The following is a 17,312-nucleotide window of genomic DNA, read 5'->3' as shown; positions in this document are numbered from 1 at the left end:
GAGTAGCCCATTCTGCTGTTGGGCACCTCCAATGGTCGGCATTTTCCTTCTGGCATCCTCTTTCTTGGGTTGGTTGGGGGACAGATACTGTCACTCCAGCCTAACCCTCAGGACAAGAGAGGTAGCTGGGGTGGAAACAGAGGCAGAAAAAGTAATAAGTTAAATCCAAGAATGAACAGAGAGTTGGCAGGATGGGCAGGGACATTCCTGGGGTGCCAGCAGTCTCTAGCTTGATCCAGGAGGCACTGGGGAGGAGGCTGCTGATCGCAAGCTTCCAGGCAGGAGGTGACTTTTTGAGATGCTGAATGTTTGAAAAAGTCTTTATTGCACCCTTTAACCCTTTATTTGATGAATGGTTTTGTTGAATATAGAATTCTAGATTGGAGATTTTCTCTTAATTTTAACATCATTACTTCGTGGCTTTCTAGCTTCTATTGTTGCTGTTGAAAAATAGATGCCATTCTCATTCCTGATCCTTTGTCTGTACTTTCCTTCTCAGCCTACCCCGGTCCCTTACCTATCACCTGGAAGTTTCAGAATATTTTTTCTATCCTGCGAAAATTTACAGTTATGGTATAGATCTTTTTATCAATTGTGCTGTCACTTGGTGGGCCTGAAAATACATCAGTCTTACCTAACCATAAAAAAAGAAATCTGACAGGGTGCAGTGGCTCACACCTGTAATTCTAGCACTTTGGGAGACTGATGCAGAAGGATTGCTTAAGGCCAGGAGTTTAAGACCAGCCTGGGCGACAGAGTGAGATTCCTGTTTCTATTAAAAAAAAAATTAAAAGAAAGAAAAGAATTACGAAGTGGCAGAAGGGGCCCAATTGAAATGTCTTTTATGGAATAGTGGTAATTTATATTACAAAATAAATCTGGAAAACCAATATAGTTTATAAATACGGTTGGGTTGGCATGAATTTTATATTTTGTATATATATAAATAAATTGAAATTTATACATACTTTATCCCCATGATAGTATGTTTACGAATTTTGGCCGGGCGCGGTGGCTCACGCCTATAATCCCAGCACTTTGGGAGGCTGAGGCGTGCAGATCACGAGGTCAGGAAATGAAGACCATCCTGGCTAACACGGTGAAACCCCGTCTCTACTAAAAACATAAAAAAATTAGCCGGGCATGGTGGCGGGCACCTGTAGTTCCAGCTACTCCAGAGGCTGAGGCAGGAGAATGACGTGAACCCAGGAGACCGAGCTTGCAGTGAGCCGAGATTGTGCCACTGCACTTCAGCCTGGGCAACAGAGTGAGACTCCGTCTCAAAAAAAAAAAAAGTTTTATAAGTAGTTTCATGTTGTCTTATTCTTTAAGAACAAGTACAAATAGTTCCTTTTATTGCCTTCCGAATAGCATTTAGAATTGTATTTTAGAAATATATAATTTATTATTGTGAACTATGCATCAAATGTTATATATCTCAGGTGACCCTTATTTGCTGTTTAATATTGCCAGTTTTTTTGGTGGGTTATTTCTGTACCTAGGTTATAAATTTCTTGAGAATAGGATCTAGGTCTTATACTTTTCTGTCTTCCCCACCACCCATCTTATGTCATGTGGCTGCATAATTAAATACTCAACAGTGTTCAATTAAATGGATGGTAGAATGTGTTGTATGTATACAGTATTTTAATTCTTAAAAAGCTTAATCTTTCATAATTTAATACATGTTAACTTTTTTCCTGATGTAGAAAAATCCAGTTACACTCTTAAAGGAATTGTCAGCAATAAAATCTCGATATCAAACTTTGTATGCCCGCTTTAAACCAGTTGCTGTTGAGCAGAAAGAGACTAGGAGCCGCATATGTGCTACTGTGAATAAAACTATGAATGTGATACAAAAACTACAGAAGCAAACAGACCTGGAGGTAATGCTTTCAATTGACAGCTTAGATTTGTATAACTTTAGCTCTGAGTGTTGCCTTGAAAAATACACTTGCTGTAACTTAAACTTTGAAACTCAGCAGTCAGTTTGAACTATTGAAAGATTTTCCTGATACCCTGAATATAATAGCTCTTATTTCTGTTTATTCAAAAATAAGCATATGGACTTGACGTGGTTAATAAAGAAGTGTGCCGTCTTGAATTATGTAACCATGGCAGAAAACTTGGTAATACTTATTAAATCTAGCAGCTTAGCTGGTTCCTGCAAGTACTAGTAAGAATGAGATGTCTAGAAAATGGTTGGTTAGAGTGCTGTATTAAGGAGCTGTGTCTGGGCATGGCAGAATAATAGCACTGTCAGCCACGAGCATGGGAAGGAGGAAGGCATATGTGATATTTATTTGCCGACTTTGCACTAAATTTTGGCTTAAGATACTTTGAATTATGGGCTTATAGCTAGAGTAAATCAGAAAGGTTAATTACCCAGGTCAGTTTGATCAAGAATACTTTATATTGCAAATGGAGGGGAAAAAATAGAATAACATCTGCTTAGAATGATAAAATGATACCTAAGATGCATCTGTTATAATCACAAGGAGACGAATGGCAGAAGAAGAAAGGGCAAATTAAACAGGGAATAGAGGTAATGGGGAGATAGAATTTAAAACAGTAAGGGTTGTGCCACATCCTAGTAAATTAAATGCAAAAAATGTATGTATATAAGCTTTTATAAATCATCAGATCACACATTCTTCATTATATGTGCCTGACAATAGAGCACATAACCTTGTTCTTAGGAAACAAATAGCTGATTAAGTATAGTTCCAGATGTACATGACAACATATCTGTATAGAACCATAAATTTTTTGAAGCACAGAATAAACATGGGTGAGAGTGCAAAGAGAAAATGGTATTTTGAATATTTACAAATTTCCCCCACTGGATATAATAAATCGATGGTATATTTTTGAGACTACAAATTGGTACATAAAAGTAGTTGTATAGTGATAGAGGATTTCTTTTTTTTTTTTTTTTTTTTTTGAGATGAAGTTTTACTCTTGTTTCCCAGGCTGGAGTGCAATGGCACGATACCGGCTCACTGCAACCTCTGCCTCCCGGGTTCAAGTGATTCTCCTGCCTCAGCCTCCAGAAGAGCTGGAATTACAGGTGCCTGCCACAATGCCTGGCTAATTTTTTGCAGTTTTAGTAGACACAGGGTTTCACCGTGTTAGCCAGGATGGTCTTGATATCTTGACCTCGTGATCCGCACGTCTCGGCCTCCCAAAGTGCTGGGATTACAGGCGTGAGCCACCATATCCAGCCAGTGATGGAGGATTTCAATCATCTGACTATCTGTAAAGGTTTTCAGTTGAAGAAATACCTGAAATGAACAATACTTATGTCAAAGGCTGAAAACTAAGGGAGCTTTTACTTTGGATCACGTTATGGCAAAGAAGAAGAAATGATGTAAAAGTTATAAAACTTGAAAGAGGTGGTCATATTTTAGAATCAACGATGACCAAATTGGGAAATGTTGGCTATAGTAAGTCTTGTACCTACTACTTTAAAAATGAGATAGTATGCTGGGCACAGTGGCTCATGCCTATAATCTCGGCACTTTGGGAGGTCAAGGCAGGAGGATCAGTTGAGGCCAGGAGTTTGAGACTAGCCTGGACAACATAGTGAGACCCTATCTCTACCAAAAAGAAAGAAAAAAGAAAAAAATATTTTAAATTTACTGGGCATGGGAGTGCATGCTGGTAGTTCCATCTATTTGGGGCAGAAGGATCCTTTGACCCCAGGAGTTTGAGGCTGCAGTGACCTATGATTGCACCACTGAATTCCAGCCTGGGTGACAGGGTGAGACTGTCCAAAAAATTTTTTTTAAATAAACTAAAATAAAAATGAGATAGTATTAGAAAGTTCAGAGGGAATACAGATATGATACTTAATCTTCTGAGAGATGTTTAAAAGGGAGGCTTAATAAGCCATAATATTGATAACATTTTTATGATCCAAATGTGAATGGGAATGACATCTGTAGAGCTGATAACCAAAAACAGTTATATGAGCCCAGAGTTTAAAGGACTTGCAAGGTACAATTTGTAAATAAATTTCAAATATTAAAAGGTCATAGGGAGAAACCTGCAAAATTAGTTAGGAAAGCCAACAGGGCTGGGTGTGGTGGCTCACGTCTATAATCCCAGCACTTTGAGGGGCCGAGGCGGGAGGATCACGAGGCCAGGAGATCCGAGACCATCCTGGCTGATATGATGAAACCTTGTCTCTACTAAAATAACTAAAAATTACCCAGGCGTGGTGTTGCATGCCTGTAGTCCCAGCTACTGGGGAGGCTGAGGCAGGGGAATCGCTTGAACCTGGGGGGTGGAGGTTGCAGTGAGCCGAAATCGTGCCACTGCACTCCAGCCTGGCAACAGAGTGGGACCCTTTCTCCAAAAAAAAAAAAAAGAAAGAAAGAAAAAGCCAAAGGCAGATTGAGCTAAGGCCTCTGAAATTTTCTAAAATAAGCAAAAGGTTATTTTAAAGGGGCTTTAAAATTATTTGGGGAGGCCGGGCGCGGTGGCTCAAGCCTGTAATCCCAGCACTTTTGGAGGCCGAGACGGGTGGATCACGAGGTCAGCAGATCGAGATCATCCTGGCTAACACGGTGATACCCTGTCTCTACTAAAAAAATACAAAAAACTAGCCAGGTGAGGTGGCGGGCGCCTGTAGTCCCAGCTACTCGGGAGGCTGAGGCAGGAGAACAGCGTAAACCCGGGAGGCGGAGCTTGCAGTGAGCTGAGATCGGGCCACTGCATTCCAGCCTGGGCGACAGAGCGAGACTCCGTCTCAAAAAAAAAAAAAAAAATTATTTGGGGAACAAGAAGGACAAGAAAAGGATAAAGTCTCCTTGGAACCAATAGTGCTTTGTTTATAGATAACAAAATGTATATCTTTTCAGGTATTATCTTGCTATAATCTTTATCAATGAGTGGTTTTTCATTTGGAAGGGTAGAAAATATATTTGAATTTATAATATTCAAAAAGAACACTTGAACTGATAATACTAAATAATAAATACAGAACAGAAAAGGAGGTAGGAGAAAGGTAATACATACTAATTTTGTAATCTTTCTTAGGGGATATTAAGACTGACGAAGAAAAAAAGAGAAAAAACACTGAGGTTTATTTATTTATTGTTTGTTTGTTTGTTTGTTTTTTGAGATGGCGTCTCCCTCTGTTGCCCAGGCTGGAGTACAGTGTCATGATCTTGGCTCACAGCTACTTCGGCCTCCCGGATTCAAGCAATTCTCCTGCCTCAGCCTCCCAAGTGGCTGGGACTACAGGCACGTGCCACCATGCCCAGCTGATTTTTTTGTATTTTTAGTAGAGATGGGGTTTCACCAAGTTGGCCAGGCTGGTCTCGATCCCCTGACCGCAAGTGATCCACCTGTCTTGGCCTCTCAAAGTGCTGGGATTACAGATGTGAGCCTCCGTGCCCTCATATTTAAAATGAGGTTTAAATATGCTTAATTATAAAGGTGGTCTCATCAAAAGAGAAACGGGACTAAACTTACACCCAAACAAAAAATAGCAAAACAAACAAACGCCCCAAACATATATAACAATAAATAGAAAATTAAAAAGGCATTAAAAGTAGAATATGTAGTATTCCATGATCTTCCAAAATATATATGATAAAGAAGTAAAATTTCTACAAATTTTAGACTGGTTAACTTGACTTTAATTCCTGGAAAAATTATTTGAGAATTTATTAAACAGATGGTCTGAAAGGTTTTGTAGTGATCACAAGGAGCAACATGGATTCATCAGTCTTACAGCTGGGTGTGGCAGTGTGCATCTGTAGTTGCACCTACTTGGGAGGCTGAGGTGGGACGATTGCTTGCGCCCAGGAGTTAGAGGTTGCAGTGAGCTATGACCACACCACTGCACTCTAGCCTGGGCGATGGAACAAGACCCTGTCTCTAAAACAAAAACAAAACGAAAAACCAAGTCTTGTCAGAATAACATTTCCTTTTTTTGAGGCAGAAGAAGAAAATCCTGTAACTGTTTGGGTTGTAGTAAGACATATGATTGTTTTTTATTTTATCCTTGTGAACATGTTGGGCAAATGTTGGTTTGATCAGTGGAACCAGCTGCATATCAGAATCATATAGGTTCTGTGGCTGTTCTAGATCTGGGCTGTCCTATTTGCATAACCTAATGTGGCTATATAAATTTAAGTTTAGGCTGGGTGCCGTGGCTCATGCCTATAATCCCAGCACTTTGGGAGGCTGAGGCAGGTGGATCACCTGAGGTCAGTAGTTCCAGACCAGCCTGGCCAACATGGTGAAACCCCCATCTCTACTAAAGAAATACAAAAAATTAGCCAGGTGTGGTGGCAGGTGCCTGTAATCCCAGTTTCTTGGGAGGCTGAGGCAGGAGAATCTCCTGAACCTGGGAGGTGGAGGTTGCAGTGAGCTGAGATTGCACTCCAGCCTGGGCAACAAGAGTGAAACTCCATTCCAAATAAAAAAAAAAAGAAAAAAAAAAAGAAATGAAATTTACATTTAAGGTAGTTAAATGAAAAATAAGCATTAAGTTCTTCACCTACTGATTGGACAGTGCCAATATAGAATATTTCCAGCATCATGGAAAGTTTTATTGGACAGTGCTGCCCTAGAGATTCTGATTCTGTAGGTCTGGGGTGTTCCAGATTTGGCAGTCTCTCTAGAGATGACCTATATAGTTGGCAGAATTGTAACTACTTGATTCTTCAGGTTGTACCTCCTATTAATTCCCCACATAACCCTTTGTTTCAGGTAGGCTGTTTGTTGGTGCTCTGTGAAAGTCCCTTACAACTTCCCTTCAGCCTCCCTTCTTCTTTTGCTGCTACCTGCTTTTGGTGGATACTATTGGCTGTTTTTGTTTCTCAGCATCTGTTCTCCTTTCCTGCCTACCAAAGTGTAGACATGCAGTGCATAATTATGTTTTGGTCAACAATGGACCAAATATATATGGCAGTGGTCCTAGAAGATTATAATAGCATATTTTTACGTACTCTTCAGATGTTTAGATATAAAAATACCATGTGTTACCACTGCCTACAGTATTCAGCACAGTAAGATGCTGTACGGATTTGTAGCCCAGGAGCAGTAGGCTATACCATATAGCCTGAGTGTATATATACAATCTCTGTGTGTGTAAGTACACTATGATGTTCACATATGAAACTGCCTAACCATATATTTCTCAGAACATATTCCTATCATTAAGTGACACATGACTATACTTTCTTGAGATGTGTGTTGTCCCTCATAGCCATGTGCCTGAGATGAAGCTGGCCTCATCCTCGGCTCCAGGGGTGCATCTGATTGGCATAGGGAATGGACTTTATTTTTTAACTAACAGTGGTTGAGGAATGGGTTTGTAACCCAAATGACATGTGAGTAAGGATAGTCTAGAAGTAGGTAACCAGGAAGACTTTACTCACTGCTAAGAGAACCCTGAGAAGAGAAGGCTTCTTCTTCTGGACACTGTGTAGAGTTGTGATACCTAGAACCGTAAAAGCCATCTGCTGTCAGCTTGAGGGTAATACCATCCAGGAATATTAGAGCTGTCAGATGGAAAAAATTGAGTCCTTACATTGTTCAGTTCCTGAATAAATCAGCCCAGAAGTCTTTCCTTTTTCTGAAGTTATTGTGGAATGATAATACATTTTCTTTTATCTTTTTTTTTTTTTGAGACAGAGTTTCACTCTTGTTGCCCAGGCTGGAGTGCAATGGCACAGTCTCAGCTCACTGCAACCTCCGCCTCCCGGGTTCAAGCAGTTCTCCTGCCTCAACCTCCCGAGTAGCTAGGATTACAGGCGCCCGCCACCATGCCCAGCTAATTTTTTGTATTTTTAGTAGAGATGAGGTTTCACCATGTTGGTCAGGCCGGTCTCAAACTCCTGACCTTAGGTGATCCACCCACCTCGGCCTCCCAAAGTGCTGGGATTACAGGCATGAGATGCTGCATCCGGCCTGTTTTTTCTTTTTTTAAGATGAGGTCTTGCTCTGCTGCCCAGGCTAGAGTGCAGTGACACCATCATGGCTGACTGCAGTCTCGACCTCTCAGGCTCAAGCGATCCTCTGACCACAGCCTCCCGAGCAGCTGGGACCACAGGTGTGTGCCACCATGCCCAGCTAAAAATTTGTGTACTAATAAGTTAAAAATCAGCTACTCAGGAGGCTGAGGTGGGAGGATTGCTTGAGCCCGGGAGGTTGCGGCTGCAGGGAGCCGTGATCGCACCACTGCACTCCAGCCTGGGCAACAGAGTGACCCTGTTTCAAAAATAGAAAAAAAATTTTGGAAAAAAATTAGATGGTTGCATCTATACTGAACAACTGTAGACTTTTTTCCTTATCATTTATTCCTTCCACAATATAGTGTAACAACTATGTACATAGCATTTACATTGAATTAGGTATTATAAGTAATCTAGAGATGACTTAAAGTATACAGGAGGATGTGTACAGTTTCTATGCAAATACTACACAATTTCATATAAGGGACTTAAGCATCTGTGGATTTTGTTATCCTGGAACCAATCTCCCACAAATACTGAGGGTTGACTGTACTTTTAGAATATGGCATCCAAACATGCTTCTTTGGTTCCGCTATAATCCTTAAATTGTTTGATTTTTTGGTCTTGTTTCTTCAACTTAATTACAAGTTCTTTAGAAGCTCAAACATCATAGGACCTTGTATATAAATAGCCAAGTATCTGTTTTTTCCCTTGCCCTTCTAAATCTGTGATTACATGCATAGTATAAGCTTAGGGAAACATTTATTGGTCGACAATGCAGAAGTTAACTAAACTGATTTAACAGTCTTTGAAGGTGTTTGAAATAAAAATTTTATCATTTATTTTCTAGCTGTCACCACTGACTAAAGAAGAGAAAACTGCGGCAGAGCAATTCAAATCTCACATGCCAGATTTATGAAGAAATGGATCTGGAAAGGAAACTAACAGAGAAGAGCTTAATTCCAGAGAAATTTAGGAAGACGTTTTGTTAACCCCTGATGTCTAGAGATTGGGGGCTGGTGAAGGAGGTTTGGCTTCAATGACTGGATAATGATGTCTTTCATGAGAGAGACTATAAGGGCAGATAATATATGAATAAAGTTCAGCCAAAAGGGTCAAAGGAGAATAAAATGATTTAAATATATGTATACACGCATGCACACACACACTTAGTCTTGTAATTTCAGGCAAGAACGTCTCAACACTATTTTGCATCTGTTTTCTTTTTCTAAGTCATGATAATGTAGATGTTCTGGTCTATCATAAAAGAATGTTTATGTACATTTCAGTCATTCGATATGCAGCTTTGGAAATTAAAGTATAGGTAAAATATTTGTATTACACATTATATATAGTTTCATTTTGTAAATGTTGATTGCGCATGTGGCCACATTATTGTTGAGACTGCTTTTATGTGACCTGTAGTCTCCCACAAAACCTAAAGTAATAAGCTGGCTTTTCTGTGATAGCCACTTTTGCGTATTTTTTTTCCCTATTTCCCTTGCCTGCTAATGTTGAGCAGCATGAACTTGCTTTCTGAGGCTGTTTTAGACTGTCCCTGTTGTATTTCAATAATACCTTTGTTTTCCTTCAGCCTTTATTACTGTAATTGTTCATTCTACATGAAAGTTAAGAAACGAAATTAGAAGAGCACTTACCTGCTACTTGCCAGTTTTGTGAGTGTGCTATATGTGTCAATTTCCCTTTAAAATAACTATTTATTTTAAAATAACTATTGGCAATAAGGAAACTGTTCAAAGTAGAGGCAGATCTTGATACAAAGATGTTAATCACAGGGTTGTTTATGATAGCAATGTACATACACATTTGGCTGGTACTAGGTGTAGGAAAATAAATCATGTTGATGTATACAATAAGAGGTCAAGTTGCCAATAAATTATTACTGTTAATGTTCTGGGAAATGCTGAAACTATGCTAAGTGGGGGAGAGGGAAAGCAGGTATTGCAGTTTTGTAATGAAGATTGGGCTTTGGAGTCATATCTGAGATGTAAGTAGCAGGTTTTAAATTCTAGCTATGACCCTGGGCAGATCACTTAACTTTTGAGTATCAGAATGTTTGGAGGAACAAGACAGTAAAGTGTTTTAATACAGGGTTCAGTATTTAGTAAGCCTTCTTCCTCTAGCTCTAGATCCTTATTTCCAATAAAATCCCCTACCTGAATATTGAAATTAAACATGTCCAGAATACTTACTGATTTTACTGTTAATAGCCACTATTCTGTTGTCTGAAATTAAAACCTGTATAACTAACTTGCATCCCTTTATCTTCTTAGTCAATAAAACCTACAATTCTCTCTCTAAAATGGTCATGGTATACAACCTCCACATTATCTTCACACCTCCTTAATTTAGATCTTTTGTTTCTCGTCTGGATTATAATTGTTTTATCCTATGTGACTATAGTGTTTTTATGTCTTAAGTTATAAATAATACATGTTTAAGAATTTAAAAATCACAGGCATGGCCGGGCGTGGTGGTTCACACCTGTAACCCCAGTACTTTGGGAGGTCGAGGCGGGAGGATCACAAGGTCAAGAGATCGAGACCATACTGGCCAACATGGTGAAACCCCGCCGCTACTAAAAATACAAAAATTAGCTGGGCATGGTGGCATGCGCCTGTAGTCCCAGCTACTCGGGAGGCTGAGGCAGGGAAGTCACTTGAACCCAGGAGATGGAGGTTGCAGTAAGCTGAGATCGCACCATTGTACCCTGGCTTGGTGACAAAGTGAGACTCTGTCTCAAAGAAAACCCCAAAAAACAAACAACAACAACAACAAAAAAAAAACAGGCATGTAAATTCTCTAGAGGTAATCTGCAAATAATTTCTTCAGGCATTTCTACATGTATAGAAATTTTAAAAAATTTTTTCAACAAAAGTAGGTTGATACTGTGCCTTGTACTGCTGCTGTACTTAATTTTTTTAAATTTCATTATTTTATTTGAGACAGGGTCTCACTCTGTCACCCATGCTAGAGTGCAGTGGCGCTATCATGGCTCACTGTAGCCTCTAGGGCTCAAGCAATCCTCCGGCCTCAGCCTCCCAAGTAGCTGAGACCACAGGTGCATGCCACCAACCCCTGCTAATTTTTGTATATTTTGTAGAAACTGGGTTTCATCATGTTGCCCAGGCTGGTCTCCAACTCCTGAGCTCAAGAGATCTGCCAGCCTCAGCTTCCCAAAAGTCCTGGGATACGTGAGCCACTGCGCCCGGTCTTCAATTCTAATATATTTTTGTTATGTCACACATCCACCCTTCTTTTTAACAGCATACCTTTTTTTTTTTTTTTTTTTTTTTTTAGACAGGATCTGGCTCTGTTGCCCAGGGCATAGTGCAGTGGCGTGATCTTGGATCACTGCAGCCTCAAACTCCTGGGCTCAAGTGATTCTTCCATCTCAGCCTCCAGAGTAGCTGGGACCACAGGTGTGCACCACCATGCCCCCAGCTAAATATATAATCATTTTTATCAGTTCCTTATTGATAGACATTTAAGCTCTATAACAGCAAGTTATACAAATAATATAACAAGTTGTAAAACATTAAGTTATTTAAGGATATATATGAAGTTAGGAGATTTTTCTTGTGGGGAGGGCAGCAAGGTCAGCCTTTAAGGGATTCTGATGGAGCAGACCATTGGCTCCCAAACCCCAGGGCCTGGCAATCGATGTGAGTTTAGCATCTTGCCAACTAAATTATTTATTTTGCTCAAGTTCCCCTTTTTGCTTGCAACCAACGGCCTCTAATCAGTTGTACAGGTTTCTAACTGTTCGATATTATGAATTAGTGCAATAAGTCCTTCAACATTTTTGGATTCTTCGGCAAACATACAAGAATCTATCTTACTATTTACCATATAAGTATTGCAATTTGTCTTATTTGTCTTCTATACTGCTCCTTGAGAGCAAGGCCCACTCACTTTCATTACTCTGAATCCCAAGTACAGCACTGCATTCTTTTTTTTTTTTGAGATGGAGTTTCACTCTTGTTGCTCAGGCTGGAGTTCAATGGCGCGATCTCAGCTCATCGCAACCTCCGCCTCCCAGGTTCAAGCGATTCTCCTGCCTCAGCCTCCCTAGTAGCTGGGATTACAGGCATGCGCCACCACACCCGGCTAATTTTGTATTTTAGTAGAGACGGGGTTTCTCCATGTTGGTCAGGCTGGTCTCGAACTCCCAACCTCAGGTGATCCGCCCGCCTCGGCCTCCCAAAGTGCTGGGATTACAGGCATGAGCCACTACGCCCGGCCTCGCATTGCATTCTATAATATTTTAAGTAAAATTGTCATAACATAAAATTAACCATCAACCATTTTAAAATGTACAACTGAGGGCATTTTCGTAAAAATAGCGTTATACAACTATCAGCTCCATGTAGTTCAAAGACCACAAATAATTCTTACTGAAAGCATTTTTCAGTCTCAGATTAATCTTTCTAAATTATATCTTGTTCATGACCCACGTAGTTAAAATAAATTGTTGCTACCCACCACCTATAAGCCTAAATGCAAGAACTTGTTTCTTGATTATTAGTGATTCTCTACATGTGCACTCCAGGTCGGTTAAGTATAATTAGTTGTTTGCAATAAATACAGGAACAATTAAACTCAAATTATGAATTTGATGTGCCCTCTTTGTCTCACACACCTTCAATTCTTGCAATCTTTACACATCTCTTCTGGCAGGAAATTGTAGAAAGCAGATCCCATTTATAGGAAAGATGAATATCGCTGATACCCTTTCAATAGTCCCACTGCGACAACTTACTTATGCGGCAAGAATGAAGTGTGGGATGTGGGAATGAAGTCTTCGCAGTGTGTGGTCCCGTCCACTCACCACCGAAATGAGAAATGACACCTCTTCAGGCTTCACAGTCTGGAGCCTTCTAACTCAATTTGCTTTGGTAGGTGGAACCCAAGTCCTACAAACCTCAGACTCTTTCTTCCAGAGAGAACCACTAACCACTAACCCTGTGCACCAGGGTTTCTCAAAGTGCGGACCACAGACCACCTGCTACCGAATCACACACAATATTGGGTGAAAACGCGGATGGCCTGGGCCCCACCCTAAAATCTCAAAGTCCGAATACCCAGGGGTGTGGCTCCGAAGACTGCGCTTTCCACTAGTGCGCCAGGTGGCTCCGTCTTTGGCGCGCAAGTTTGAGAGACGTGGGGCCCCGCCCTCCGCCGAGGTGGGCGGGGCGTAGCTGAGCCCCACACTCAGACCGCCTACGCAGGCTGGGGCCGGAGGCACGCAACCCTGAGGCAGCGAGTCGCCAAGTCTCGTGTGCGCCCCGCAACGCGGGAACTAGGCGAACCTTCCACGCTCCTCCCCTCCCTTTTCCTCCCGCAGCGTCCTAAGCGCATGCGCTTCGCGGCTTCTCTCGCCGCCGCGCCCCCAGCTGTCCTGGTTACAGTTGGTGTTTGCGAATTCTCTGCGGCGCCTTCTTCGCCAAACTCCAGCGGCGGTTCGATACGCGCGCGCCCGCGTCACGTGGGCCGAGATTCCCTCGCGGCTGCTGGCCGGCGGGTGAGCCCGGAGAAAGGAGCGGCGGCCACTGCTCGCCTTACCTCTGCGCCCGGGGGCGGGCGCGCCGGTAAAAATGGCGAAATGCGGGTAGTCGGTGCTGGACCTAAAGCGATGGGGCACGCAGGTGGGGCGGTTGTCGGAGCCCCCTGACGTGGGCGCCGGGCTTCTCTCGGTGATTTGATCTGGCGACCTCGGGCCAGCGCCTGAGGTCAGACTACGGAGCCCGCGGGTCGCCAACGGCCTCGCCGAGAGCTGGAGGCAATGGATGAACAGAGCGTGGAGGTGAGGGGGTTGTGAGGGTGGTGGTTAGTCCCCGCCCCCACCCGATGAGCGGTTTTTATTCGGGGAGCCGTGCCCATGTCCTCCCTCCGGTAGGGCACCCCTACCCCACACCCCTGCCGCTGTGGAGAGGGCTGGCCCTGTACCAAGGACGCCGTTCTCATTCTGCAGCGCTCCGGGTGTCTTGTGCTCACTGTTCCGCAGTCAGGTGGTGCGTATCCTGGAGTTTTCAAGGATGTCTTGGCACAGGTACTCATCCCCACCGGGTATTTACAAACTGCATCCTGTTCCGAGCAAAACTGCAGATTCATCAAATGGACGTACCCTGCCACTCGCCACCAGTCCTTGCGAGTTCTTGAGCTGATCTAAATCTCCTTCCAAATGGATAATCATCTTTCCCTCTCAGTGACACATTTTGCAAGCTTCTGCCCTTCCTTCCTAGATTGAATCAGCATATATTATCTCATGTGTAGTTTCCAGAACAAACTGTTGTTTTTATAACTGATTCTTGTAAGCGGTGAGTTAAAATAGTTGGGATATATAGGATATGTAAGTAAAGGCTAGGAATATTTTTTAAAAGATTGTTTATTGAACTTAATTGTATAATCATTATCAAATTTTGAACCTTTCAGATACTGAAATAGGAAATCCTTGCTTTTTAGTAAGAGGTAACCATGTTATGGATATTCCACTTGAAACTAGTCATTCTGTAGTCTTGTTGTCCACCCCGTTGCAGGTTACAGAATCTGCATCTCGCAGGTTCTTTCTGACCCTACAGAGTCATGATGAGATTCACGAGTAATTTTCTTAATTTTCTCCTTAATTCCTCATGTAAAGTATTATAAAGGTTTTGTAAACTTATCTTGGTTTTAGGAGGGTTTAATTCTAGAATGGAGTGAAAGTAAATGTCAGTACTATAAAAACAAAGTATACAATACAATAAGAATACGTTTAATTGTATCTTTTTTCTTGTTAAAAACTTTTCAGTTACTTCCTAAATTGATTAAACTGAGACTTGCAAAGATAATACTGTTTCTTGTATTTACATATTTTTGTTGTTGTTCCCAATATTGCTTTGAACTACTGTCAGCATTTTCAATTGGGGCAGAATCTCAGGTTCAAATAAGTAGCTAGTCGGTTTTAACATCAGGGCAGCAATTCAGATTTCTGGATTCTTAATTCATTTTTTTCTGGGTCACAGTACACTGCCTTTAGGATAAGTGTCTTTTTAAACTTCTTTTTCCTCTAAATTATAAAATCAGTTTATACCTTTTGGGGAAATTGCAGAAAAGTTAAAAGTTCATGTTGTGTATTCAGTCATATAGTCTGCCTTTTTTCCTTTTTTTTTTTTTTTTTGAGACTGAGTCTCACTCTGTCACCCAGTCTGGAGTGCAGTGGCACCCTCTCGGCTCAATGCAACCTCCGCCTCCCAGGTTCAAGCGATTCTCCTGCCTCAGCCTCCTGAGTAGCTGGGATTACAGGCGCACACCACCACGCCCGGCTAATTTTTGTATTTTTAGTAGAGACGGGATTTCACCATTTTGGCCAGACTGGTCTTGAACTCCCGGCCTCAAGTGATCCACCTGCATCGGCCTCCCAAAGTGCTGGGATTACAGTCATGAACCATTGTGCCTGGGCCTTTTTTCCTTGCTGTTGTACATTATATGCATTTTTCTGTATCATTAGATGAAGAACCATTTCTAGTGACTGTAATCTTTGTGTAACTGCCGTAATTTACTTAATATTTGGACATTTGGGCTGTACCTAGATTCTTGCCATTATAATTACTGCTTCAGTGAAAATTTTTCTGCATAAGTCTGTGTTTGCATTTCCTATATTTTCCTTAGAATAGAATCATTATGAAGCTTAGGAAAATGGAAGTACATTTTCCAGATATTTTGAGGTACTCTGGACCTTGACCAACCAAATCCTGATATGGAATATAGTTAAAATAGAGATATCAGCCCAAAATAAATGTAAATGTTGAGTTGTTTTGAGCTTGCCTTTTACTCTTGATTCAGTAGCCTAAACTGATGGATCTTACATCTTTTATTGTTTTCAGAGCATTGCTGAGGTTTTCCGATGTTTCATTTGTATGGAGAAATTGCGGGATGCACGCCTGTGTCCTCATTGCTCCAAGCTGTGTTGTTTCAGCTGTATTAGGGTAAGTTGTATTTCTTTTTACATGTAACTAGTATATATAGTATATATTGTAAGGATTAACCATTTCCGTTATCTTTTTATTTTACATTTTTTTGCCCTAAAGTGCTTGCTTGCATTGTGCTTGGGGTTGAGGAATACTAAGGTAAATGACAAATTGTAGATTAGACAAATAGCCTAAATCTAATTGAGGGAATGGAGTTTAGAATGTTTATATTGAAGAATGTGTGGTGTCATAAAGAGACACTAAAGAAGTGCTGTGGGGCTCAGAAGATTACTAGTTTATATGCGTTTGGTGAGTAAGATGGAGAAAAAGTGTTTAATCTTAAACAGTTGCAAGACACTGTAGAGATAAATATAATCTAGTGGCTTTAAAACTTGAGTGTTGGCACTTTGGGAGGCCGAGATGGGTGGATGACAACGTCAAGAGATCGAGACTTGGCCGGGCGCGGTGGCTCAAGCCTGTAATCCCAGCACTTTGGGAGGCTGAGACGGGCGGATCACAAGGTTAGGAGATCAAGACCATCCTGGCTAACACGGTGAAACCCCGTCTCTACTAAAATACAAAAGCTAGCCGGGCGAGGTGGCGGGCGCCTGTAGTCCCAGCTACTCGGGAGGCTGAGGCAGGAGAATGGCGGTAAACCCGGGAGGCGGAGCTTGCAGTGAGCTGAGATCCAGCCACTGCACTCCAGCCTCTGCGACAGAGTGAGACTCTGTCTCAAAAAAAAAAAAAAAAAAAAGAGAGGGAGCCCCTCCTGGCCAACATGGGGAAACCCTGTCCCTAAAAAAAAAAAAAAAAAAAAAAAAGAGATGGAGACCATCCTGGCCAACATGGTGAAACCCTGTCTCTACTAAAAATACAAAAATTAGCTGGGTCTGGTGGCATGCGCCTGTGTCCCAGCTACCCAGGAGGCTGAAGCAGGAGAATCACTTGAACCTGGGAGGGCAGAGATTGCAGTGAGCCGAGATAGTGCCACTGCACTCTAGCCTGGTGACAAAGTGAGACTTCGTCTCAAAAAAAAAAAAAACAAAACAATATTTGAATGTTGGCTGGGAGTGGTGGCCCAGGCCTGTAATCCCAGCACTTTGGGAGGCCGAGGCGGGCGGATCACGGGGTCAGGAGTTCGAGACCAGCCTGATTAACATGGTGAAACCCCGTCTACTAAAAATACAAAAATTAGCCGAGTGTGGTGGTGTGTGCCTGTAATCCCAGCTACTGAGGAGGCTGAGGCAGGAGAATTGCTTGAACCTAGGAGGCAGAGGTTGCAGTGAGCCGAGATCACGCCAGTGCACTCCAGCCTGGGCGACAGAGCGAGACNGTCTCTACTAAAATACAAAATTAGCTGGGTCTGGTG

The 17,312-nt window shown here is 41.9% G+C and overlaps 2 protein-coding genes across 2 annotated transcripts in view; both read left to right on the top strand.

Moving 5' to 3' along the window:
* Nucleotides 1–10,292, top strand: part of SKA2 (spindle and kinetochore associated complex subunit 2) — a 43,102-nt gene extending 32,810 nt beyond the window's left edge. The window contains exons 3-4 of the mRNA XM_017861587.1: nt 1,710–1,886; nt 8,824–10,292. Coding sequence (XP_017717076.1) covers nt 1,710–1,886; nt 8,824–8,892 — 246 coding nt within the window. The 3' untranslated portion in view covers nt 8,893–10,292. The remainder of the gene's footprint in view (nt 1–1,709; nt 1,887–8,823) is intronic.
* Nucleotides 10,293–13,706: 3,414 nt separating this feature from the next.
* TRIM37 (tripartite motif containing 37) overlaps nt 13,707–17,312 on the top strand; it is a 110,789-nt gene continuing 107,183 nt past the window's right edge. The window contains exons 1-3 of the mRNA XM_017861564.1: nt 13,707–13,800; nt 13,969–14,046; nt 15,860–15,961. Of these exons, the coding sequence (XP_017717053.1) occupies nt 13,780–13,800; nt 13,969–14,046; nt 15,860–15,961 (201 nt within the window). The 5' untranslated portion in view covers nt 13,707–13,779. The remainder of the gene's footprint in view (nt 13,801–13,968; nt 14,047–15,859; nt 15,962–17,312) is intronic.

Source organism: Rhinopithecus bieti, unplaced genomic scaffold (genome assembly GCF_001698545.2).
Source record: "Rhinopithecus bieti isolate Rb0 unplaced genomic scaffold, ASM169854v2 scaffold_57210, whole genome shotgun sequence".
Classification (NCBI taxonomy): Eukaryota; Metazoa; Chordata; class Mammalia; order Primates; family Cercopithecidae; genus Rhinopithecus; species Rhinopithecus bieti.
This window is presented reverse-complemented; position numbering and strand designations above follow the sequence as displayed.